The sequence below is a fragment of the Hippichthys cyanospilos genome, chromosome 9 (assembly GCF_059441005.1).
Source record: "Hippichthys cyanospilos isolate Australia breed blue-spotted pipefish chromosome 9, RoL_Hcya_1.0, whole genome shotgun sequence".
In the NCBI taxonomy this organism is placed as follows: domain Eukaryota; kingdom Metazoa; phylum Chordata; class Actinopteri; order Syngnathiformes; family Syngnathidae; genus Hippichthys; species Hippichthys cyanospilos.
In genome coordinates this window covers 4,291,384-4,315,671 of record NC_142377.1, presented here as the reverse complement: position 1 = coordinate 4,315,671, position 24,288 = coordinate 4,291,384, and the positions used below count along the sequence as shown (strand labels likewise).

Below are 24,288 nucleotides of genomic sequence, written 5' to 3'. Positions count from 1 at the left end.
GGCCGTAGCTCGCAAGCTAATGAATGGCCTGTGCCTCCAAATTCAAATATTGTTTGAAATCATTCATGTGCTATAAATTGGTCCGTCACGATGATTTTTATTAGGTTAACTGCCACGTAAACGCATTACTGCTATGATCCAAAAAAAGGCACTAAATTGTATACTTTATTGTGGACAAATATTTGTTTCTAATTATTTCTTTTTGAGAACAGATCTGACACTTTTTGATTTTTTGGGGGGGAAGAAATATTCATTAGCAATTAAGTTGGTGATTTATTTTTGTGAAGAGATCCCTACTGAAATCCCAAAACAGGATGCTTTATGTTGAATATTTGTGGACAAATATTTATTTCTAGTAAATGTGTATATATATATATATATATATATATATATATATATATATATATATATATATATGTTTATGAATATTTCTTTTTGACAACAGAATTTTTTCTATGATCCAGAAGAGGACACAGTGGTTGATAAAGTTTTTTATCAATAAAATATGAAGTTTGAAAGGATCTAAAGTTTGATAAATCAAACACCGAAGGCAGGTTTTCATTTTTTTTTAACCCAAAAATGCTTTGCACTGATGGAGTACTTGGCTGAAAAGATATTTCATCGGGGGTACGTCACTGAAAAAAAGGCTGTGTTAAGAGAATCGCTTGGTACAGTATGTGTGAAGCGCGTTTTGAAATATCCACTTGAAATTGTAAATTATAGTTGCAAATAAAACAGAACTCAGTATCTCATGCGCAAACACGGGAAATGAAATGACACAGCCAGGTCGGGACTTTATTTCCTTTAATTTATTAAGATGCTACATAGTCCAACCAGGTGGGAAATTGCCTTTTAACACCAGAGAGACTACTTGACTAGGAATATTCATCTTTTTTCTTTTCAGATAGACTTATTTGTTTACATACATACAAAACAGTTGCTAAACTGAACTGCTTCAGGTGATGGTCACTGTAGTGTCTTGCCTGGATCAACAAGTATTTACATGTAAAGTTGCAATCAGCCTCTTTGCAAATTGGTGGCATGTCATGGCAGGATAGATTTTGTATTTATTTATTCACATACTGTTTGAATTGGTGGCATTTTTCTTGTGTCAGCTAATTCCATGCTTCAGTGAAAAATACATTTTTCTGCAAATACTATATGATGCAGGTCTGACATTCTGAATAATGAGTTGATCTCAGGTCTGCTCTGCCCTCCCCTCAGCAAGTCATCCTCAAACTAATCACTAAGCACAGATACGGTCTCAGGAACACACGCTTTTCAAATTCCTCATAGAGAAAATTCCTTTTTTTCAGTCTTTATATGTTTAATGCAAATTTTGGAGATCAAACAATTTTGAACGTGGTTAATCAATTTTATAAAGTCAAAAATAATCACTGGCTCCAAAACAGTATTTTGTTATGTGGTCCCTCAAAGCTTTGGCTATATATTTACTGTATATATAGATGTATAAATATATAGCGATACAAGATCACACACTTCACCCTTGTGCATGAAACACAATTTTAAACGTGGACGAGCAAAACTGACAAAGGTGTGAACATACGACCACAATGGAACTATTGCGGAGATAGTGGCAAAACAGAAGAAGAAAAAACAAACAAACAAACAATCAAAACAAAAATCGGGAGAATGCATCTGACAAAAAGACATAGATTGCTAACATACATTTGCCTGGACAAAAACACTTAACAAATGTATGGCTCAGTAGGAAAAGATGAGGAAACGCTGCAAAGATTTTGTTGTGAATATTGCCATGGAAACAAAATCCATTTCTGCATGCAGCTTTCATGTGCGTTTTTATATCCAGGCTTGTGTTATGTGCATACATATACGTGTACTGTAGTATTAGCCTGAGGAAAAACAAACTCGCCCAAACAGGTCACAAGGCAAAGCATTGGCCTGGTGAATATCAGCAGACACCCTTGAAAACATGACAAAATCTAGAGCTGCTTTTTCCAGGCGACGGCATTAAATCTTAAACGCGCTTTTACAATGATAAAAGAAAAAAAAAATCATAAAATTGAAACACAAATGTGAGGAAATAAAAAGATCCCAAAACAGAATTGTGCAAACCTACAGCCAAATAATGACACAATTAACACCATTATAAAAGCAATTAAATTAGATTCCAAAAAAATACACTCGGCTGTGAACACATGCAATGAAGATCCCCTCCACTATAGCGATTGGAAATGGTGAAACTAAAAGGGACGCGCATACAAGTTCTTGCACACGGACAAAGGTTGTTTCTTCAATCAAAGTGAATTTTTGGGAGTCCCGCCTGTCTGGATGATTCTCTGCTAAATTTCTCCGCTCCCCTTTGAAATTATTGTACGTACAGTGGAAGTGAGGGTGAGATTACGCTGAAGGCAAATTTTCTGCTATGCCCCTCCCGAACTGGTGAAAAGGGACAAGAATAACTTGAGTACAGTGATTAGGCGAGACCTGCAACAGCTTGTTCAAAAGACGGTGAATCATTTTAATTTTCTTGTTTTGTTGCCCCGATATATTATCTTTTCTTTCTTTTATTACTATAAATGAGGCTCAATCCAAAACGCCCCGCTCCCAGCAACGTCTCCCCTTCCCAACGGATATGGCATCTCTGACCCTAAAGTCTGCAAATCCCCCGCGTTTGATGTCATCCCCCAAGAAAAAAAAAAAGAAAAGCATGCTGTGGCCCCACCCACCCCAATCCTGACCACGGCAGCTCTCTACAAGACCAACTTGCCCACGATGACGCCCACCAAAAAGAAGAGGATGATGAGGGCGATAGAGCGGGTGCTTAGGCCTTCGTCCTTCTTCAGGCTGACTGAGGAGTGCTGGGAGGACATAACATTGCTCCTCCTCATCCGCAGACCGTCATCCTCCTATGGAAGGCAGATAGCAAAGTGCGGATTGATGGGGTTGTGGGGTAAAGGACAGGCCGTATTGTTGAGGAGATGGCATGGAAGAAAAGAGATGGTGGTTTAGTCATATCAGGCTTTTAACTGCATATACGTTTTGGACATGTCCACCTATGACTCATTGCTGATCACCACCCCTAGAACAAGGGACATTGAAGGAATTGGAGTCCATTTGGACACGGAAACGGGTCCATTTGTTTGTTCTGTAACCAAGCACATCAGAGTTCCCAGGAAAATATTAATGCAACGTGAGTGGAGTGAGACTTTTTCCTCAACTTTCCAGATTGTTCACAAAACACAGAGCAAGCAGTTTTGAGCCACAGTGGCTAGAAAATTTCACCTTGGCTCCAATACACTAAAGAAGGCACGCTTTGGAATCTATGTGGCCTTCCACCAACTTCAAGACAGATACTTGAATAACGACGAGAATGCAGATCTGGAAAAAGTATATATAACAAGCAGTATATATAAACAAGTCTTCAAGGCTTGATACTTAAAAATAATAATCATAAATTAAAATAAAGTAAATAATTATGGCAATGCCTTGGCATGCAATACAGCTAACTTACTTGCTGAGTGCAAACCAATGAAAATAATGAAGGTTTGATTTTTGTGCCCTCGGTCTTTCGCGGATTTTTTTTTGGGGGGGACAAAACTATACTGTATTATAGAGAGACATCACTGTAACAGTTTCTTGCATGCCAGACAGACGAGGTAACTATAAATGCACTTGCCACAGGGCCTCCTTGGACGTGGAACTAATGCAGTACACATATTTACTTAAGTCTTAAATGATTCAACCTTATACAATGTACAGTAAGTGAACAGTTAGCCCTGTCCTTTGAAGTCTCGCGCAGCTGCGGTCATATTAGCAGCGACCCGGACGTTGAATTAAAGTCACATCTTATATGATAACACTGGAGAGGTTACATTTGAAATACAATTTTATTATAAAAGAAATCTAGGGAAGAGATTTCCAATGGTCTGGTGAATGCTCCTCTCTGGTGTTGATAACAACGTGTGCCGGGGTGCGTTTCATGAGTTACACGGCACGTCCCTTTGGAGTTGCAATCTACTTCCGCCCCAACTTCCCCTTTTACACCAACAGGCACGTGTCATGTTAGTTATCAAACGCACCTAAAGCAAAGGCACACACACATTGTCGAGGCAGTAGGCACACGCACACACATTGTCAAGTCAGACACAACAGAGCAGACGTCCGCCAGACTGTTGGAAACCTCTTACCAAGATTTCTTTTGGAATAAAATGGTATTTCAAGTGTAAACTCTCCATTGTTATCATGTTTGACCATGTAGAGATTACACTTGAATTCAACATCCAGGCCACTGCTAATATGACCGTTGTTCCACAGCTAGGACGAAAACCACACTGCTCCTTTTGATTCTGGGGTTCCCCTTCTTGACGAAACCTCCTCTCCAGCACCCCTGAATAGACTATACAGGGGAGGCTGAGGAGCGTGATCCCTCTATACTGTGTATGGAACACACCCTCCGGTCTCCCTTCTTAAAAAGAGGGACTACCATCCCAGTCTGCCAATCCAGAGGTGCTGTCCCCGATGTCCATGCGATGTTGCAGAAGTGTGTCAGCCAGGACAGCCCTACAATATCCAGAGCCTTTAGAAACTCCTGGCGGATCTCATCCACCCCAGGGGCATTGCCACCAAGGAGTTTTTTGACCACCTTGGCAACAAGTGTTTCTTTGAGTCAGTTTCAAGTTTAAAAAAAAACAACAAAAAAAAACCTTACCTAACCGGTGCTCAAAAAAGCCAACAGTTGTTTATTTTCTAGTAAAAAGAAGGTGGTCAGGGGCTGTTTTTGGGGTGGCGGGCAGCATTTATTAAATATATCCTGTATTTCAGACCAAATGGTTACCTCACTTCATGGTGGTTTAAGACACATAAAAGTTATAAAGTAAATGCGGTAGATGCAGACACTAGCCTATTATAGCGCCACTCACCCTGATTTGTTTGTTCTCTTCCCGTAGCCTTTGAGCCTCCATCTGGAGCCTCTTACACTCTTCCATGATCTTTTTCACCTCGCCGTCATCCAGAGTGGAGCTCATTGACTTGGGTGGCAGCGAGGAGGACTCGGACTTCAGTATACTGGATGACATGATCTTGTTGGACTCCATTTCATGCTGAGTAAAGATGAACAGTTGTTGTACTGTAGTCATTGTCCCAGAGACGATGGTAAAAATGGTTACAGTAAGGTCATTTTAGTGATCGCCATAATTCCTTGATAATCGTTTGGTGGAACTCGTGAATTCAGGTCGCTCATACTCATATTCAAGTCCTGGCTGAAGAGTGCAAATGAAGGAGTCACTGAACGTGGAGGTGGATGTCGTTTTATTCTTTCCACGCAATTCTCACTCCAAAGTGATGAACTGACCCAGACTCAAATATTGATCAATAAATTTCAGAGACCCAAGTTCAATTCCAGCTTGTTTCGGCCTTCCTATGTGGAGTTTGCATGTTCTCCCTGAAAATATGCATTGCAGGTGTATTGGACATTCTAAATTGTCCTTAGGTGTGATTGCGTGCGTGAATGGTTGTTCATCCCTGTGTGCCCTGCGATTGGCTAGCAACCAGTTTAGTGTGTCCCTCGCCTACTGCCCGTAGACACTTGGGATAGGCACCAGTAAGTCAATGGCCCTTGTGAGGATCAGCTGCGATAGAAAATGGATGGGTGGATCAAATTGAGAAGTGACTGGCTCATATATGCGCTGACATGGCGGAGGACACGCATGATTCTCAACTTGCTTATGATTAATTAACAGGTTGAGGAGAAAAAAAAAGAGCACTTACTGTTTTTTCATTCTCCACTGGCATTTCAAAAACACACCTCAGCTTGGAGTCCATCAGCTCCTCTGGCTTTGCCTCCTTCCACTAAAAACATACAATGGATACACGCACAATATGGCTATAAGACACAAAGGATCAGTTCAATATTGTTGTATATTGTCTAATACAGTGGTTCTCAAATGGGGGTACGGGTACCCTTGGGGGTACTTGAAGGAACTCCAGGGGGTACTCGAGATTTTCAATAAAACAAATATGCAAAAATCCTTTAAAAATAATATAGAATTCATTAAATGTTTCAGGAAAATATAAGTTCATAAAACAAATTTTATGTTCAGGAGGTAAGTCAACTCCATTATTTTAAAAACCAAGATTCTCCCCCATACGAGAATGGGTCGATCCAACTTGTCACATGCCATCTCTTGTTACGTGTCAAGTTAAATATTTCTGAATATTGAATATTTGAATATTTCTCTGTGGACAAATATGTATTTAATGAATTCTTTTTGAGAACTGGGCTGACACTTGATTTTTTTTTTTTTTTTTGAGTGTTGACAAATATATATTAATAATTAAAGTCTTGGTTTATTTTTGTGAAAATATCTCTACTATAATCCCAGAAGGACACTTTATGTTTACTATTTTTTGTGAACAAATACAGTATTTATTAATAATTAAGTAATTTCTTTTTGACCACAGATCTCTTCAATGATCCAACTTTTTGTTGATTATATTTTTGTGGACCAAAACAAGGTTCTAGAGTCTAATAAATCAGAAAGTGATAATGTTTTACTTTATTTTTTTAACCCCCAAATACTTTGCATTTGTTAAGGGATACTTGACTGAAAACATACTTCACAGGGGGTACATGGTTGAGAACCACTGGTCTTATAAACCAATGATGTCATTAATCGTGGTGCAATGTACACACTCACCACTCCTTCCATGTCGGTCATGTCTGGAGGTGCAAGCATGGACTGAACCATGAACTTGTGTTTGCTCTTCTCGTTGGGGTCGTAATCAAAAGGCTGCAGCATGACTGAAAGATGCAAGAGACAGAATCGAAAAGACCGTATCAGGGATAGAACCTGCCCGAATCAATCTGGAGGGAAAGTTTTAAAATTCAAACCTTATGGATAAGAAAGACAGCCTGCACCAGCCATTCATATACCCTTGTTCACACTAACACTCAGAAAAAAAAAAAAAAAAAAAACACCATTGAATCTCTGGACTCACAAGAGACATTGAATATGTCTTTAGATTGAAAGAGTTAATGATCAACACACCCCTAGTTGCATATTTACATTATAGCATATTTAAATTATGAAAAATTTAAAGCAAGTGTTAATCATTGTAATGATAATGGATTCTCCGCCTTACATTAGCCCCGGAGCACTTAATGACTTCTCATTTAACTACTGATGACGCAGCATCAAGAGCAACTGGGGATTCACAAGACTTCGACAGTCACAATGGCCACCACTCTACCACTGATCCATGCCTACCCAGTGTATTCATTCGTATTTCTTGAACGACTTCAGACTGTTTGCACTCAAATGTGAAAGTCAAGTTCACACCCATTAATTGATAGAGCCACTGATTTTTTTTTTCAGTTGTCAAATTGCTGTCGAAAAATAAAACAAGGTCGCTTGATCGCTCTTTCACTTTCTCCGTTGACTTTTTTGGTTATTTGGTTATCACATTTCAAAACACGACGGTCAAATGTGTGTGTGTGTGTGTGTGTGTGGAGGGGTGGGGGGTAGGGGGGGAGTGTCTTGGGGCCCCCATAATAACGGGTGCCTTTAATCTAATTCCACATTAATGTTACCATGACGGCAAAACAGTGACAGATCTAAAAATGCCCCGAGGGGTTAATCGCTCTAACAGCTTCCAAGCCAAATTTTTTCCTACACTTTCTTAGCATTACATATCCCTCTAACAAAAAGCAGGTGCTGTGCTGGTGTCCCACTTCCACTGATGGCCACATCAGTTGGTAGAACACTATTTGATGTTGTTCCAACAGCTGAGAAGGTATTTTAAAGCTGTAACAATGATTTACAATGATCACTTTCTTAAGCTGGGTCTGGCAGTACATAGAGGATGGCTCAAATGCTTGCTAATGGGGATCATTTCTCTTGCTCTTTTTTTTTCTTTTAACATGTGGTTGTAATTTAGAAACGTATTGTGACATTTGCGCCATCTAAGTCCAAAAATCCTGTTCTGTGGCTTTCACTCAAATCAAGTCACCAACTAATGTCACAGCCGGCGAAGCTATCAAGAGAGTTTTCACTTGTGGCACATGCCAATTCTTCCTCCATCAGAGATGTAGCGCACCGTTACAGCCATGAGAGCGGCTCAATATCACAGAGCAAAAACAGGCGGCATGAACAGATTGGGAACGTCCTGTTTCAATCAAGCCCAATTTACAAAGCAATCCAACTTGGGTCCGAGGGGACGCCACTGGAGAACAGAGGCAGGAAAGCGTGTAAATTCTTTGTGATACATAGTATCACATTAAAGGGTCCTTAGCCAAAACCAAAAGGGAGAAAAACATTACCATAGGAAGGGGATTTAAAGAGGGTTTTTTTTTCCAACACAGGTTAACAAAAATACTATTGTGCCGATTGCTTGATAAATCACATGATTTGGTGCTTTTACCCAAAGATAGGCAATCATTTATAAAACTCATTGGTTTATTGTAGGTAACATGGGGAAGCAGGATGGTCACTCGATTGCAAGTTCATGATTAATGGAATCATCAGAAGAAAGAAGGGGGAAACTTTCTTCTGAAAAAAAAAAGACAGCCATAAATCTATCTATTATTAGGTAAGAAGAGACTCTTTTTTTTAATTTGATATAATTGAAAGTCAAACAGTCACCTGATGTTAAAACCAAAACCTGAGACGATGTGGAGTTGGATTTAAAAAAATAAACAACAATGCCACAAAATCTTAGCGGTGTTCCACACACAACCATTAAATAATTTCAATAAAGCATTGTAGATGTTTGTCATTTCGTTAATAAGTTAAAAAGAAATGTCTTTGTGGTTAATTGATACTTGGCAAAACTGTAAAAGAACAATATAGGAATAAAGGGTAAGTTTCTAAACTAAATTAACCTTTCGTCACTGAAAATGTCATCAAAATCCTACATACTATGCTCCAGGTACAGGTTGCCTGGTAAAAAAAAAAAAATAAAATAAGGAAATAAGTCAGGAAAATAAGTCACAATAATATATTTTGTAATCTAGTTATGAGTTGTTACACTCATCATTTAAGCCCTTGATGCACTCTCACAAAAATTAGCTGTAAATCCACCAAACTGTGAAGCAGTAATACACTTCTACTGTACCAAACATGTCAATTCTGCCCAACCTCATATTTTTTTTCTTAACTTATTAAAAGTGATGCATGGGCCATTATAGTATGTCATGGAAATAAATGTAGATTTTGAGACAAAATGTCCATTGACAGCCACCAGTGTCAGTAACTTGAGAAAAAAAAATTACCTGATATAGGCGACAAAAGGTTGCTTTCTGTATTTGAATGCAGAAGGCCAGTCCAATGTGGAAGTAGTGAGTCAACAAAAGATGTGAAGCAGATTTGTTGGTTCATAGGGAAACTCTGCCAGGACACAAGCACTAACGCTTACAATATGTATTGATATTCAGACCCCTCAGCTGAGCTAGATCTCTTTCTTCCTGATTATGTTCTTGTGCGTACACTGCATCCAAATGTAAATCAAAAGTTAAAGAAAACAATATCACAGGGATTTAACACAGCCCACAGCACTTCAAGCCGCCTCCCTGCGGAGGGATTGGGCTACAGCTCGGTGGGTCTCCATTTATCCCGTTTGTTGTACTAATGGCACCCTAATGAAGCTTATTCAGCAATAAAACAACGGTTATTTTATATCACCACGTGTTATTTCGCTCCCAGCTTCCTTTGGAATGTTAGCGCGTCTTGGAATGTCAGACAAGAACGTTCCCTGAGGAAACACCGTGTTTGTGGACACAGAGATTTTTCAAACATTTGTGGCACATATTTTACCACTAGATTCTACATAACACCGATTCCAGCGCAGCAACATTCCTGCGGTTTTGACTACAATTAACATCAGACAATTATAGCCGGGTCAAGCACGTCGAGATTGCTTTACTGGAATTGCGAGATAGTAAGAGATGCCCATTATGATGAATGATATGGTCTTTTACTAAGTAGCACGGTATACAGCAGGGATGTCCAAGCTATTCTGGCCTTGATACACAGATAAGACCAGGCGGTTCAATGAAGAGAAACACATGTCGAATTTCTATTCTATTGGATTTACTCTATTTTTTGTTTATATTTATTTCATATGCACCAATCAGAAGAGCGCTTCCAATTTTACTGTTTACCTGTTGTACAATGACAATAAATGTATTCTATTCTGTTCTATTCATCATCTATCCACTTTCTTAAAACGCTTACCCTCACTAGGTTGCGGGCATCCTGGAGGCCAGCTGACTTTTGGCAGTAGGCGGGTATACCCTGAAGCTATTCTATTCTATTCTATTCTATTCTATTCTATTCTAATTACTACATTCTCTTTGACGTTTGATAATCTGTTTCTATTATATTCTACGCCAGAACATCAAAAATGTATTCACATGAAACCAGTGGTTAGACCAAAAAAGATTGGTGATCGTTGGTGAACCCCCGCCTCGTCCCAGTTTGCTATTTAGTAATTCACCTCTGTTCGAAGTTGCCAGCAGATGTGATTGATTTCGCCATTTCAACCTCTTTATATGTTGACGAGAAACTAAGTTTAGCCTTGTAGTTTGCACAAGTTGTGGATGATCTTCAATATTTTTATTATGGGTGTATGTTTCATACCAGTGCAAAGTAATCTGTAAGTCATTTATTTTTAATGGGTTATTCAAGATGAAGGGAGTGTAATGTATGTATGTTCATAGTTTTAAATACTGTTTTAAGAATGTGTAAGTATTTTTAGATGTAGCAATATTACTGTACTACATTTACATCCCTTAGGACAGCTTTTGTGATGCTATTTTAGAAACTGCTTGTTTTGATAATATCTTCACCAAAAGGCAAACCTTTTTGATACTGTCACCATGGCAAATATGCTTCTCAAGTTGAAGCAATGGCAGGTTTTTGTGATGTTACATGAGGACTGTTCATCCTAAAAGAGCCCATTTCAGAGTGCTGTTTAAAGGGTGAGGAGCCACATGTGAGCGTAAAATTATGTGTTACTATCTCAAAATGACCAAATTAAGGCATTTCAAAAAGCAATCTGATCCATTTATATTTGACATGAAAATTCTCAGGATGCACAAACAATTCATTCACTTTATGTATGCATGTAATGATGCATTACAAAAGTAATGTAATTACTGTAACGCATTACAAAAGTAATGCATTACTGTAATGTATTACAAAAGTAATGTATTACTGTAATGTATTACTTTTTGCTGCAACACAGTAGTGTAATATCTTACAAGAAAAAAATAGTAATACTGTACTTGATACACATCGTAACGCAATGCATAAAATCCATTTTTAGTCTGAAAGTGGTGGTTATTTGCCCCAAATTCACCAAAAACACTGCGACAGTGGAAGAGAAAAGTCCAAAATATTTACTGTACTTGCTGTTGTTAGTATCAACCTGTCATCAGCTACTGTATCTACTACAGCAGCGGATGACAGGTTGAATATATATATATATATATATATATATATATATATATATATATATATATATATATATATATATATATATATATGTACAAAAGATGGACATACACCCAATATTTCAGTTTGTCAAAGATAAAGACAAGAAGAATATAATCTTTAGGTGCCCTTTGTGAGCGACACAAAAAAAGTGTTGTCCACTTTGCCAAATATCACCAGTAATTTGACAAACCATTTAGAGCGGTGCCATAGTAACGTGAAGTTAGCGAAAAGAAATCACGTGGAGGATCGTGCTGTCTTGCTGAGGGATGCCACTTCCTCTTCAAGAAGTTAGGAGACTTGTGGCGAAGTATGTCGTACATAGAAGATATGTTGCCGCTTCCCACACTGGACGTATCAGCATTTCGAAACCTTGTCAGCAAAATCCCTGTCGCAACTAGCAGTAATGACAAGGTAAGCTAACGCACACTGTACACTTGCTATTAACAATAGTCGATAAATAGTCCTGACTAATGTGTCTCAAGATGAAGCATACAAAAACACAATAACAATGATATAGGCTAGCTGCTGACGTTAGCCCCACTGAACCATCTATTTTTGAAACATCAGTCTCTAATCTAGCTGGCTGAACTTGAATTTGAATATTAACATTGAAATTGTGGAACACACTAACTGTTTCTGCCTAAAGCATAAACAATGCATCACTGTGAAGCTAAATAATACAAAAAAGGTTTTGTATCTTGTCTTTAAAGGTTTACAATATAATACAGATTAAACGATTCGTATTGGTTTGAGGCTGAAGACAATCTTTCACTGGATGTGTAATGAGCTACATTTAGAATGGCAAATTTATATTTCCAGCTATGGTCTTGAAAGTAATATAAAAGTAATTCAATCGTAGTGAAATGTATTACATTTCAAATACGGTCATATGGTAATGTAACTAATTCCTTTGAAATAACCGTAATAAGTAATAAATAATGCAATACAGTTTTGAAGTAACTTGCCCAAAACTGATCATATTTTGGGTTGGAAAAGGTGTCAAATTCAAATTGGGAAACTACAGCAGAAGAGTGTACCATGTAATTTTATCACCCACTGCTGACCAATATCTGCAATTACACTGTATGAGGTTGAAGAAAGGGCTCTCTGAAGTTTACACACCTGTGTCTACCCAAAACACCCACACATTTAAAAACACCCCCTCCAAAGCTTCATTACAAAACAGCTTAGACAATATGGTAAATAGGTCTAAAACTGACATGTTAAAGTCCATCATTAAATAAACAAAATAACTACTTACAGCAGCCTTTGGAGAAGATATTTAAATGTCAGGTTGAAAAGATAGGAAACTTTTCCATGAGATCTTTTATTACAAAGTTATTCTATATTAGGTATACAGTAATCCCTCGTTTATCACGGGGGTTGTGTTCCAAAAATAACATGCGCAAAGTGAAATCCGTGAAGTACTCAGCTTTATTTTTTTTATTATTTTTCCAATGCAATACTGAACTACAGAATCAAAAACCAAAAATCAAAACCAGTTTTAAAGCCCAAAATTAGTAATTAGTAAATAATAAGAAAGTAATTAGTAATATGTAATTAGTAAATACATTAATACAAGGTTAGAAACATTGTCACTTGCTTATTTCACAGTCCCAACTGTGCCTCTTTGTCCTGACTCCGCACATTGTTATGGGTAGTTGTAGGCGCTCTTTCATTTTCTGAGCAAGAAGATTTTTATAAACGGATATGCCTGGACATCGATTTAAAGTGAAGCCTCTTATATCATAACAATACACTTGAAATTTCAATTTATTACAAAAGAAATCTAGGTAAAAGTCAGATTTCCAAAGCTGCACATTTCTCCGTTGCTGTCTGTGTGCCTACATTGTGTGTGCGTTTGCTCTCGGAACGTCTACGAGTCACGTGATCGGCTCCCTGCGACCAAGCTGCCAATCAATGTTGGTAACATGTGAGCATGTGCGGAGCTGAGCGCACAGAGCGGTTACAGAAGAGACACAGGAGAGACGAAAGCAAGCTTTTGGATCCTCTTGCCTTTTCTAATAAATTGACAAGTGAAAAACAAATACAGTACAGCGTCAATATGTTATTTCTAGACAACAGTAAAGCCCCTGAGCCTATCAGGATTCAGAGCACAGTGCACTGTAAAAAAAATCCACACTGTAAAAAATCCATGGAGCAGCGAACCCGTGAAAGATGAACCGTGATACAGCGAGGGATTACTGTATATCACTTCAATCACTAAATACAATTCTGAATTTGCATCTTCAGGTTTTAGCGGATCTTGACGTCAGACGCCTTGCAAATTAGGGATTTTAGGGCTGTTACACAGTGTGTTAGCACCCTCTGGTGGTGAATGATGAATTTTGTCAGCTTTTGAGTGTGAAAATGTCCCCCTCCAAGAACTTTCTTAAAAAGATCGCTCGCCAATGATTATTGCAGCACATGGGAAATTGTGCAGCATCTCTGGTCCCACCTGCTTCTTAGATAAAATAATGCCACTTCTGGTAATCCTAGCAGCGGAAAGAGTAACAACACCTGCAATTTGTCATATTTATGTATTATGTATTTGTATTTGTAATTAGTCACGGGCAGATAACCAGGTCGATTGTTTACCTCAGTGTTAAATTCATGGTTTCAATATCTGCTCTGTCTATAACCGATAATCAATGCTGTTCTTTTTTCCTTAATCAAAGGGGACGGTTTAAAAAGAGCAAAATATGATTGGCTGCTTGTAGACTTGACTCAACACGTCACCTCTTAGAAAATAGTTCAAAGGCATTCATTTATTCATTTTTTTTAACCTTTGTGGCATGCATGGGAGATGAGGTATTTGTCTTAAGCTCTTTGGACCTAAGCAACATACTGGAGGACATGACACATTTGCATGTCTAAACCAATAAACATGCAGAAGTTTGACTATGTTGCCCACTTCTGGGAAATCACTGGAGTAAGCTTTACCCATCGAAATCAAGACATGATGATTTGCATGACCTCCGAGCCTTTTTTGGATCTTATAAGATGCCTCTCAAAGTGCGACATCAAAAAAGGCAAACTAAAATGCTCATTTTTATCAAAAACTCAAGATATTTATGCTCATGCTCGTCAAAATAATTTGCTTTCTGTATAATTCTAAAAGTTACAGGAGGTAACATACAAAGTTGATTAGAAAATACATCAATTATTTTAGAGGATTGTTTTCAAAGTCAAGTGTGTCTCACAGTGGACATTCATGGAAGCATGTTGCAGTTCGATGATACGGTATTAACTAGTGCGTGCCAGTTGACTCAAAAAGTCACCTCAGAAATTAATGTCAATCTTTTTTTTTTTTTTTTTTTACCTTCTTGGCATGCAAAGGATAAGGAAGTCTTAGTCTTAGAAATAACTTACCCGTGTTGGAGTATTGCGACTTTCTAAGATTAATTAAAAATCAAGAACAATGTGAATGTATGTGTTCCCTTATACTAAAAATGGTGCATAATTTTAATGTACCAAATATTCAATATTTTGTTTACAAATAAAGTAATTGTATTCAATAGGAAAAAAATAGAGCTGTAATTTTAATACCATGAAATTTTTGCTCAAGGTTATGGCACTGTCAGATATCGATGCATGCCTATATGTAGTAATAATGTTTTGTTGATCACTTCCGTGTTGTTGTTTGTGAAGATATATAGGTTGTTTGATGCACTTGATGACTGAAAGCAGACAATTTGAGATATTTGTCAACTGAAATGTGCATACAAATAAAATTAGATAAAGTCATGAAGTTGGAATTGGACACTTTGACCCACAGTGTAAATCCACAGGAAGTGAATTACCTGAGACGTTGATGGAGGTGCCTGCATCGATGATTCCGCTATTTGGTCGCACGCAGTACCTGCGTGGTGCAGTTGTCTTGACCTTGAAGCACACATTCCGGTCCGTAGGGTTGGCGAGCTTGAGATTGGTGGTGACCACGTCAGAGAATGGACCTATAGAGGAAGACACGTGAAGCAGCTGTTTATGACATTTGGCTATCGACTATTAAAGGGAAAGTCAAAACAAAAAATGCTTTATAATGTGTATTATGTATATAATATATATTGTGTGTAAAATGTGGTCTATGCACCAACATTGGTTTGAATACAACATTCTGATTAATATAGTATTTATGGAATTTTAATTACCGTAAGCATCAACATCCATCTGTTTTTAATCTATCTCAGGGGGTGGCCATTTTGACACTTTCTGTCTGAAAACTGAAAATAATAACATCACAGTTGCTCAAGGCTCAAGACCAGACCAGTCATGGCTCATCTTAAGAAAATGCTGACTAAACTTAGAAAAACACGAAAGATGTGATCGGTTACTCTGATCAACTATGAGGTTATTTTCAGTAGACACAAAAATGGCCCAACACTGAGAGTGAAAAACTGTATGGGTTTTGGTGCTTAATCTATATTCCCCAAACACAATATTAATCTGAATGTGGAATTGTGTGTACACAAGAGGAATATTCTTGACTTGACTTCCTCTTTAACACACAATTCAAGAATCAAGGAACTAAATGTGTGGCTTGTTAATCGTACGAGTGGCCTATTCTTAGTATTTTTAACCATAACCGTACATTCATTGGTTCCTTAAAAATAGTCACTTCACAAAGCAAGTTGTAAACATTAAAAATTCCAGTGCGTTTTATAGACAGCGGATAAGTGTTTAAACAGTGAATGAACATGTGCCAATAATTTAGGGCAATATCTTCTCTTAGGAGTATTCACACTGGTTATAGTGCCTCTTCAAAGGCTTGTGACTAGACTAGTCGGTTTTTCAGAGTAAAAGGTTATGGAATCAGGCTGCTTTCAATTGACTCATTTTAAAACATGTTTTAATACTCTCATTCGAAAGTGTAACTAATTCTATCATCCCACAACAATAACTTAACCTGGATTTTTATCTAAGCATTTATTTTAACGCTCCTGTTTAAGATATTAGGGCCAGATGCAAGCCCAAAAGAGCTCAATCCCTCACATTTTGACCTATCATCACTTTGGTTATTTCTCTTTGACTGCTTCCCCGAGACTTGAGAAAAGACTGCAGGATTTTTACAAACTGCCCGGTGAAATGCATACCCTAATGGCTAAAACTGCTGAGTCTTTTAGTCACTTTCTGCCAAGTGAGGGGCCACGAGGAACGAATGTTCAGGTCGACTGCAAATACCTTACAGGGACTGCATAGATCACATTCATCAGAACATTTCGGTGCGTTAATAAAATTAAATAAATAACTCTGTTGTGCTGCTAACTTTTGGTACAACGAGTTTTGAGCAAACACTGCAGCAGTACTTGCTCCTTGTCTGTCGCCGCAACGCCAAACCACTTCCGAGCCAGTGACGATACAACTCATGTCTTTCAGAAATAAATAGTTTGCGTCCTCAAGCTATAGCCATGTTACGCTCACTTTCTGGCACGAGTGTAAAGGAAACACGAGGAATGTAATTTTATGGTTTTCACAATCGTCTGTAACAAAAAAATTCTAATTACCGGTAATCGAGAAAATCTATATATAAGCCTGCTAGAGTCAGGTCAATAACTTGATAAGTAGATTGGACACGTTTTGCCCTTGACTGGCAAAAATTAGAATTATAGCTCTTTGTTGTAGGTTATACAAGTCGGATTTTTCTAATAATAATGCCCTCATGCTATTTTGGGAAGTTCACAATGCTCTTTCCTTCTTTTTGGGACATTCCATGTGCTTAAATTGTCTTTGATAAAATTCCACCAACTTCTAAATTAGTAACCCATGGATTCCACATACTGTGGTCCATTTCTGCTCCGCAGCACCACCGCAATAATGTGGGCACCTCCGCCCACTGCATGCATCTCCGCTCCGCTGCGTCACAGAGTCCCTGGAAGATCAAACTGCGCTTGCGTGGGGACTACCAACTTGAGCAATTAAAAAGAAAGAAACTACCCATGTTGACTTCACAAACACGTTTTTTTTTTCCTGTTTGGTGACTTTTGAACTGTGGAATTGACCACAGCGGACCAGATTTTTCAAATCAGGCGTTAAGTTGGCGGATGCGGCATGCCGCAGTGGATACGCAGTTTGTGGAACCGCTCATTCATTGACGTGGTTGCGCACGACGCAGCGCGTACGCAACGCAGCGAAGGGGAGACGCAACGCGGTATGAGGAATCTGCAGGTAACTTGTTATTAAGCACATGAATAACATTAGCCTTTCGGCCACTAGGTGGTGCACCAGCCGTGTGTCAGGACAGTCTTTGTATGTCTGCATAGGCACTGCTACACTGCCCAACTAATGTTGTGGTATGCCAGTTCAAAAATAGCAAAAATTGGATATTACTTCATTTTTTTTCACTCTTTATTATTTGGAAATGGTCCAAACTTTCTGACATTCTCACTTTTTGGGGGGAGTCTTTCTACTTGCTACCACTGTGTGCATCTGCAAGAAAGTACATGCCGCAAAACAGTGGTGCAAACATGATTCCAGTGGAATTTCGGGTCAAATATTTGCAGTGGACCAATTTTACCTAACTTGGTTGACAACTTTCCCCGCCTCCATATATTTTAGTGTATTGCTTTTTGTTGTTGTTTTTAGGGTGGGTTTTTTTTTTTTCATCATGACCCCTAATTTCGCCTCTGATTTTTTTGTGATCATCTGCTAACTTGCCATTTTCTGCAGCTGCTAGTTTAAGCAGCAAACTAGTTGGGCCTGAATACTCTGCTGGTTGCTGCAACTTGATAATTTTATGAGACAGCTTTATTACATTTTTTGATTCTATAGGTAAAACCACTGTAATTCAGAAATGTACAGTAGTTGTTATTTCAATCCGGTGGAGTGCTTTCCCACATACTCGGCTAACTATTTTCCCACACATCTAATTTTTACATTGGGAATATTACGGCGGGGTCATCTTTTAAAGCCACACTCTTAAAACAGTTGAAAGGCACATGTATTGCTACTTCAAAATTAGCATCAGCTCTCAGATAGAGTTTCATTCGGCTCAGCAAACTTCAGAGTGACAGATACTTCCTTCTCCTGCTGAGTGAAGCAAGGGGGTTCAGGCCCCTTGTAGCTTTTACTTGATGGATATGTCATGGTCTACTGCTACACCTGAACTGCAACTTTCTTTATATTACATGTTCATTGGAATATTAATATTGCCTTCGGTTAAGGTATTTTCTTAGTATTATATGATAGTGGTAACAAGGCTAGCTGTGCTTCAGTACACAAATCACTATGAATAAAACACATAGGGCGGTCACGATAAAATATTTTCAGATGTTTCGTCGAATGATTACATAAAACACAAAATTTCATTTATTTGTGTCCACTCAACCATTATTTTCCACTTATTCACGGTGGGGTCGCAAGGGTAGCAGCCTCAGCAGAGAAGCCCAGACTTCCCTCTGCCCATTAGTGTATGATTAAAAAAAACACAGGAATTACTGTCCATGATGCAGCTATTGGTGTTTATATGGCATTGTTTAGTGAACTAAAAAAATCCTAACTGACAGTTAAGCAATATCACAATAGAGGAATTAATTGTGTACTCAAAAACGTTTTGGAAACTAGTCCAGCCATTGTTTTCCAAAGTAAAAGCAGATGTCTGAAAATGTCTTATTTTTTATTAGACAGAAAATAATCAGTCTGCTTTCATCAGGGACTACAAAAATTAGAATACAATTACACTTGAAAGGCTGAAATCAGAGGATGTTAACAATTTTAGTTTCGACAACAGTTCTAAATGATAACTCAACTACTATTCCTTCAAAGTTACATTTTTTATTTTATATGTAATTATTTCTTTCTCTAAGGTCATGTGCACATTTTTTCCAAAGAATAGATGAATTCATCTGTATTACAATAAACAATATCAAATGTATTATGACGTGCTGATTTTGCAGAAGAGGCGTGAGATAAAACGAATGCAAATCCAATTAGACAAATGAACCATGAAGTAAAATGAAACATAGCTCATTTAACTTCATGTTTCATGAAACAAAAATCTGTAAACATGTGGACTACACTTGAGTACTGAACTTTTCTAGAGACGATATAAATTTGCAAAACACATTTGCATAGTAGATAAAGCAATTGAAATTAAGCAGTTGTTTTTTTGTTCAAAATCGTAGCCATAGCAATTTGAAAATTGCATTATACAACATTTAAAAGATTGATTTGAATGAGATTATTTGTTCAGCCCTACAGTAAAATGCACCAAATGTAAACGAAGCAAATTATTGAATAGAGTTTCCACATATAAATTTTAACATTTTGGTAACAGCGTGACTAATTAGACAAAGCAGTTACTCCGGCATGACGTTTAAATGGCAAGTCAGATCAAAATTATTTTCTACAAAAAAAATGTGATGTGCATCACCACACGTCTATAGCACAGCATTCTAATGAATTTTGCTTTTGTGGTATACAAGGTTACCACACATTTGGAGTTTCAAAATTCTATACTTTTCTATACCCTAATTTCCAAACTTCTGGGGACTGAATCCACAAAGAAAACAATGCAGCCCGACAGCACCGTAAATTGCACTTCATTTGCGCACACAGCTTGCGCCATCTTAACAGCCTATTTACAAGTATATTGCGCTAATGACATAGCAGCGCAAACATGCCCAAAAACCTGACAGGTTAATTGCACCAGTTTTCCCCGAATACTACAAACGGCAAAGTGAAATGCTTGCTTTGCGCCAAGAACATCAAGGCACAAACGCCGCAGCTTGGAAGAGACTCTTTGACTCAATTCACCTGTTTAATACATAGTATACTCAACGACTACTCCACTCATACTCAACTAAATGTCTTTTTTTTTTCTTTACGAGCAGTTTAGGGAGGAAGACCACGCTATATTCAGTTGTCCAAATACTTTTGAACCTATGTGTGGACCTGATGTGCTTCTAGGTACTTATCCCGTCATTTATGAGGGGATAGCTGAGCTGAAAAGCGTCGTCCAGAACCAATACGGGAAAACGATGCATTAATGATTGACATGTTTGTAGGAGGATATTCACAACATTTGAAATCATTATTGGTTTAGATCCCAAAAACAAGAGTTAATTTAAAGTTCAGTTTTTGTAATGGCCAAGAGATAGAAAGTTATTTGTTTGTTGATTGTTTTGGCTTACTGCCCAATGGACATTTATGTTACTGCCCCTTTAAGGCAAGGAGAGAGGTGCATGATACTGTCCCTTTAAGAGGGGAATGCATCACACTCACAGGGGGCAATTAATATTGATTGCAGATGAGAGCACATGGCTTCTTTACCGTAATGTTTGCCTTTTTATCTGAAGTATTTTTGTTTGAAGAGCTTTGGAACTACAGTGGGAATAAATTGATCGTTATATTGAAACAAAAGATAGACCTGTGGAATTTTTTAATTTTATTTATTTTATTTGAATCTGGGCAAGCATACGAGTAAGCCAGATGGCCAGAAGTCTCAACTTGCACAATGTTGCCAAACAAATTACATCTATTTTTGTTCGTTTTCAACAAGTTTGTCATTATTATTTTTCTTATATCTTGAGCAATACATGTTTTAGACATGACAGTGGAATGTATATTGCAGGTGTCACCATGGCAATGAATGAGCCACAAGTTGTGAAAAAGAAAAAAGAAAAAAAATCTCAAAACACTTTCACTGCTTGTTCTTCTTTTTGCATATACTCCGACAGTAGTTCCATCTTGAAAGAAGCGCATTTCTTTTTTACTTTGTCTTGGTGAGTGGATGTGTCGCTGCTTGTTCGTTTACCGTAGGTTAGCCTTTTCTTCTCTTTAATCCGCACTGCTAGCTAGCCTGCTCGGGGTGTATATGCAGGGAACGTTTCTGTCAATGCGTTTGATTGGATGAATAGTGTAAGTGAAACTTATCGTACGATTGGCTGGACACTTGTCACTGCCCTGCATGTTTGGATGAATAGTGTAAGTGAAACTTATCGTACGATTGGCTGGACACTTGTCACTGCCCTGCATGTTTTCCAGGTTTCTTTCCCCGACACACCTGATTCAAATGATCAGGATCATCATCAGGCTTCTGCTGAGCTTGCCGATGATCTGATCATTTGAATCAGGTGTATTGGGAAGGAAACCTGGAAAACATGCAGGACAGCAGCCCTTGAGGACTGAGTTTGGAGACACATAGCTTAGAGGGAACAGTGTTGCCAGCTAATCGGAGGGCACACAAAGAGGAACAACCCCCCATACTCACATGCAGAACAATTTAGAGTGCCCAATATACAGTACCGACATGTATGGTTTTGAAATGTGGGAGGAAACCGGAGCAACTTGCAAACTCCACACAAGAAGGCCAGAGCCAGAAGCGAACCCATATCCGTTGCACATTCTAACCAGTCTGACACCGTGTCACTAGTGTATCAGTGTATCATATTTGTGATATAATTTTCAGTCGACCGACAGTGGCAAATACGGCGCCTTAGATGGATAACGATGCATAGATTTTGCTATTATTTCATTTTCGACGAATTTTAATCATGATATCACCATCACACCAATAGGATTGAGGGCACATAGAATATATTATTTCAAAGCTATTTTTTAAATTCACTTTCCCTTAAGTAGCCAAAACTTCAGAGCATTCGTATTTTTTGTCAAAGAAAACCGTTTCGCCATGCTTCACCCACATGCATAACAACATATTTGCGAATTAGCACTGCCTATCTGTCAAGCGCAAAATTTAAAGGACATTTTACCTTGTACTACAGTGGTACCTTGACTGAAAGCAGTGCTTCTGAAATAGTGTGGCGGGCCCCCCTGAGGGGACACGAGGCATTCCTGGGGGGGGTTGTTGTTTTTTATTATACTGTACATATGCTCAATTAAAATTATCAACCAACTAATTAAACAAAGGAAGACAAAGACACTACTGAAGTACTGATTTTGAGTTTGAACTGCTATTTTACTCTGCAGTATTCTGTCGGTGTTATGTTGAAAATATGTCGGTACTAAACATGAAGGCATGTTCAGTCTGTTGAAGACAGGATGTAGCTGTAAGCAGGTAGTTAAAAAAAGTTTATGACACAAACAATAATAAAATAACTTCTATATACCATCTTTCTGCATAGATATCTTGTTTGGGATTGAAATCTTAATTAATGAAAAAAAAATATATTTACTGATCTCAAAACTTAGCATTTATTCAACCACTACCATTCAACTCCTCAAACCATAATCATAGCCTCATGCTAATTTGCACATTGAACACTTCATTTTCTTTTTGCCTAGTACAAAATGACCTTGTAAATATCACGTGAATGTCAAGCCTCTTGTATTTCATCCTGTTACATCTGTACCTATGAAATTGGCATCTTTCCACAACTGAAGCCATTAAGAAGCATGGCTCTACTTTCTTCATCAAATTTATTCATTTTGTTATTTTCACAAGTTTCAGGATGTATTTGGCTACTCTGGGACCATGCCAATGGAGGATGTATTTCATGACATGTCATCTAGGAATGTGTGTTGGTATGACAAAATAATCAACTCATTGAATCTTTTTATCGAGCTGTATTAGAAAATATCCCACATACAGTAGGATTCCTTTTCAAATGCATTCTAATAGATGAAAATGACTGCACATTTTGAATCCAACAGCTGACAGAGTTGTTGTCCAACATTCTTCGGGTCACTTTTTAACAAACCAGTCTTACTCAAATGTTTAAGTCATCGAAATCATTACTGTGTTTCTAATGGCATTCCATCTCATAGAACAAAATATATAGGAAGAGATTTTCAAAAGGAAAACACCTGCAAATGAGTAGGTTGTTCATTTTGTGAGTGTGTGCGTGCAGTTTGGGCTTGTCTTTTGTTTTATCCTCTTACTTATTATCCAAATACTCAACGATTTGATAACATTTTCAGTCGGATATTCAAAATACCCAAATATTCTATAGCTTCGACGCTACTGTTCAGGCTCTCTTTTTCAAGAGTTTTGATGTGATTGGTTAATACTGACAGCCACATCGCAATTTTAAAAGGGTGTGCTCACTTGTACCACTTCATCATATTAGCTTATATGTAACACTCGAAAATATGCTGTTTTTAATGTGATTATCTCAAAAGAGCTGTCCAGGTTATATGTCACGTTAATGGTGGAAAATGTTTTAAAAGTTAATTTCGACTAAAAGCGTCAGCATGACAAGTGTCCACCCGCGAGCCAGCCAATCAGAGAGCGAGCTAATGTTAGCCGGCTACACCTGCTCAAGACGTAGAAACTAACACATTTACTAAGCGCTGAAAAAAAATAAGACACCGTTCTTTCCATCGCGCATTTCGTAGGGAAATTTCAACATTGTAAGCTAGCTCTTCTTTAAACGGGAAGCTCTTTTGGGGGTAATTGTGCCATAGGGCCTTGTGTGTATTAACCCACGGATGCTAATTCAGCTAGCTTCCTGGCTAGCTGCTGTCACCTGACCCGCAGTCCCTCGCGAAGTAACCAGATTCTCTCCATACTCTCTTCAAAAGCAACAAAAATGACCCATAGAAGTAACATAGTCCAACCTTTGGCATGCTAACCCTACAGTCCAAACCACCGGGCCTTCGCCCCCTCCTCACCTCGGAATTTTAGTTCGTGTTGAGGCTCCAAGAGCAGAACCTGTTCCGGCCTGGCCATGACCCAATGATCTGGAGCTGGAGCGGAGGCGATTGGGGATAGGGACCCACTTCTGGAAGGTTCTTCTATGTCACGGTCTCGGCGACAAGATTAGCCGCCCCCCGGTCACCACTGGAGCTAGCGACGGCTGTTGTGATGCAGCAACAGCGGGCAGGAAGGGGAGTGAGAGGCAGGCCGGTGACG

At 38.3% G+C, this 24,288-nt stretch overlaps 1 protein-coding gene across 1 annotated transcript; it reads right to left on the bottom strand.

Annotated features, from left to right (window-relative positions):
- Positions 1–787: 787 nt before the first annotated feature.
- On the bottom strand, positions 788–24,288 carry vapb (VAMP (vesicle-associated membrane protein)-associated protein B and C). The gene is made up of 6 exons (XM_088424414.1): positions 24,048–24,288; positions 15,281–15,433; positions 6,681–6,784; positions 5,752–5,832; positions 4,905–5,084; positions 788–2,891 (listed from the first exon to the last, which is right to left on the bottom strand). The coding sequence occupies exons 1-6, from the start codon at positions 24,103–24,105 to the stop codon at positions 2,736–2,738; spliced, it is 732 nt and encodes a 243-aa protein (XP_088280540.1). The 5' UTR covers positions 24,106–24,288; the 3' UTR covers positions 788–2,735.

Excerpts from the sequence above, each read along its gene's own strand:
- vapb (XM_088424414.1), bottom strand. The coding sequence starts at position 24,105 with ATGGCCAGGCCGGAACAGGTTCTGCTCTTGGAGCCTCAACACGAACTA. Across the intron at positions 6,785-15,280 it reads CACCTCCATCAACGTCTCAG|TCATGCTGCAGCCTTTTGAT; the intron begins GTAATTCACTTC and ends TGCATCTTTCAG. Across the intron at positions 2,892-4,904 it reads AAGAGAACAAACAAATCAGG|GAGGATGACGGTCTGCGGAT; the intron begins GTGAGTGGCGCT and ends TGCCTTCCATAG.